Genomic DNA, 3129 nt, shown 5'->3' with positions numbered 1-3129 from the left:
AAGTGCCAAAATTAGGCCACCTTAGTATTTTGTTTAAAACTGCAGAAAGGCCTCCTCACATTCGTGAGGTTATTGACCCAGAAATAATTTTTTTTAAAAAGGTTAAATGGGCTTGTTATTATATTTACACGTGGATCTCCATTATAACGATTTTTGCTGAGGAAATATTTTGTGCCAATGCTGATTTTTACAATTTAGTTTCTTTATAACCGTATATGATTAAAAAATACATTTTACCTTAATGTAGAGTTCCATGTTTATATAGCTATTACAAACTCTTTGTTTAAAAATGTAGTTGTGCTTCAAATGTTCATTTTATGTGAACATCTTTTTTTGTACTATGATCTTATTTAGGAGAGACCCTTGCCGCTGCTTAAGACGCATAAATTAGGTCATAGACTGGAGGGGGTCTTCATTGTGCCACTCTGACAGTGCGCACTGGCGCTTATGACTCTCGGAGTGCTCTCAAAGTTGGAAAAAGTATGGAATTCCCTATTGACGCAGATTAACAGTGGCTAAAAAAAGAAGAAGGACAAGAAGAAGGAGATGAAAAGTAGACTTCAGACTGAATCAATTCGATATGAATAAGCTTTTTGAGAACGGTGTTAGCCTCGTGTATTGTGCGGCAAAAAAGGAGAAATATGACCATTGAAAATGTGCAGTCGGCATGATGCTAAATGTAATGTGAAACTAACAACATTTTTTTCTCAATTATCTTGCTGAGATGTCAATGACTATTGTTTGCTGGTCTAGGGAGTCGCTCCGCCCCTCATGTTTGTCGTAAATCTGGCGCCTGGCTACAATAAACCTGAGATAAGAGTGGCCAGGGCTCGCCTCCTTCTCCAAGGCGATCAATCGGATCTCAGGCATACTACAAGCACTCTCTTACGTCGACGTCCACGAGAACAGAGCTGATACAACAACACGGCTGAGCTCCAGCACCAAATATCTATCTGCTTTCTGAACCATGTCGCTGAGCCCAAAGCACACGACACCTTTCTCAGTGACAGATATTTTGAGCCCAATTGAGGAGACTTACAAGAAGTTTAGTGGCATGGAGAGCACTGGAAACCTCACATCTCCATTGGGAGCGTACCGGCAACCTCAGGTGTCCCAGACTGGCATGCAGCAACACTCTATGGGCCACAACGCCACTGTGGCGACCACCTACCACATGCCACACTCCGTTTCCCAGTTCTCGCACAGTGCAATGGGGGGCTACTGCAATGGCAGCATTGCCAACATGGGGGACCTACCCTCTTACCAAGAAACGATGAGAAACAGCGCAGCAGCAACAGGGTGGTACGGCGCCAATCCTGACCCCAGATACTCAACAAGTAAGTTCTGTTATATTATTCTGATTTATGTTGCTTTATGAGTTTCCAGCGAGTTTACCGTAGTTTTACGCATCAGTATTATTGCTCATACTTTGCCTTAGAAGTACGTATTTTTTATCATCGCTGCTACTGTTACTGCTGATTTTGCCATCGTGTATTTTCCTGCTTAAGTTAAATGTAACTTAAACATTTATGTTCAGTAATTTGTGCACGCGTAAATGCTGCACTGAGATGACCGTTTCCAGACTGTTGCTGTACAAATTATTTAACAAGTTAGCCCAACACTGCTACTAATTGAATGGCCGTACATCTATGCATATTTTGAAGTTTCTAGATTCATGGGACCTTCCACAGGTATGAACATGACAGGAATGGGCACGCTGACAGGCATGGCCGACACCACCAAATCCATCCCACCTCTGCACGCAGCCCCAAGGAGGAAACGACGGGTGCTCTTCTCTCAAGCACAAGTCTACGAGCTGGAAAGGAGATTTAAGCAACAGAAATACCTTTCAGCGCCCGAGAGGGAACACCTGGCTAGTATGATACATCTAACCCCGACGCAGGTCAAGATCTGGTTTCAGAATCATCGCTACAAGATGAAACGTCAGGCCAAGGACAAAGCAGCGCAGCAGCTTCAACAGGAGGGCAACCTGTGTCAACAGCAGCAGTCGCCGAGGAGAGTGGCTGTCCCTGTCTTAGTGAAGGATGGCAAGCCTTGTCAGAACGGCTCCAACACACCGACGCCAAACCAGCAACAGCAAATGCAGCAGCAGCAGCAGCAGAACGGTTCCGGGGTCGTGCTTCCTACCTCCAGTAATTCTATGAGCCAACACCAAACCCAGCAGGTCAACGCACTGGTCCAGGCCCAAGACCTGGAGGAAATGTCCCCCAGTCCCCCGTCACTTCACTCGCAGATGAACAACATGGGCCAGATAGACACTACTGTAGATTACACAAATAACATGGTCACGTCAAATCTGCTTTATGGCAGAACGTGGTAAGACCGACTACCGTTTCTTTCGTCCGTTTTCCACAAACTTTAGCGTCCTCTGAATTAAGAACTGCCCGTGAAGCCAAAAGCAGACAGTGCTGCGCACGCCGAGCATCCGTGTGGCGGGTGATCGGATCAAAGGAGCCAGTTTTTGAGGGAAATTTACCACTTTTTTCTAAAAAGAACAGTTTTGCGGTCACAGTTTTCTACAATGACCCTTCTACTCAGTATGGACAAAATAACAATTTCTAGCCTCACGCTGTATGTTTTGGACTTCCTTTTGTTGTTCTAGTAAAAGGTTGTCTGTTGTTAAACAAAATTGCTGCTCCACATCTATGGCAATGCCAGGACACGGGAAGCAATGTTTCAGATTTCAGGTATGAACTTCTAGCAAGAACTGGGAAAGTTTCCAGATCTCAGTAAATGCCTGAACTTGCGACTGAAGCGACTATTGTAAAAAAAAACAAAAAAAAAAAAACTAATGTATTCATTTAGAAAAATGAAAAGTAGGGACTGTATATTTGGCTAACACTTAAGTTTCTGTTTACTTGTAATATAAATGTTTGAGTCTTTTCGTTGGTCATTTATTCTATTCTATTCTTTTTTTTTTTTTTTTTTTTTGGTAAATTAAAACAAAGACACAAAGACGATGGCTGCTGTATATGTTTCAAACCAATTGAACGTTAAAAATAAATCAATTAAACCGCACGCCATTGTTGGGGAATTAATGTGTGTAGAGTAATTTCTGCCAAGACCGTTTTCATTCAATTAATATCTGAAAATACATTTAATATAAAA

General features: G+C 42.6%; 1 protein-coding gene across 1 annotated transcript; it reads left to right on the top strand.

Annotated features, from left to right (window-relative positions):
• The first annotated feature begins 855 nt into the window (after window positions 1–855).
• On the top strand, window positions 856–2919 carry nkx2.4a (NK2 homeobox 4a). The gene is made up of 2 exons (XM_073827332.1): window positions 856–1337; window positions 1665–2919. Exons 1-2 carry the CDS (start codon window positions 968–970, stop codon window positions 2339–2341), a joined length of 1047 nt encoding a protein of 348 aa, XP_073683433.1. The 5' UTR covers window positions 856–967; the 3' UTR covers window positions 2342–2919.
• The last annotated feature ends 210 nt before the right edge of the window (window positions 2920–3129 follow it).

Source organism: Garra rufa, chromosome 21 (assembly GCF_049309525.1).
Source record: "Garra rufa chromosome 21, GarRuf1.0, whole genome shotgun sequence".
Classification (NCBI taxonomy): domain Eukaryota; kingdom Metazoa; phylum Chordata; class Actinopteri; order Cypriniformes; family Cyprinidae; genus Garra; species Garra rufa.
The sequence above is the reverse complement of the archived record's forward strand: the minus strand, read 5'-3'. Positions and strand labels throughout refer to the sequence as shown.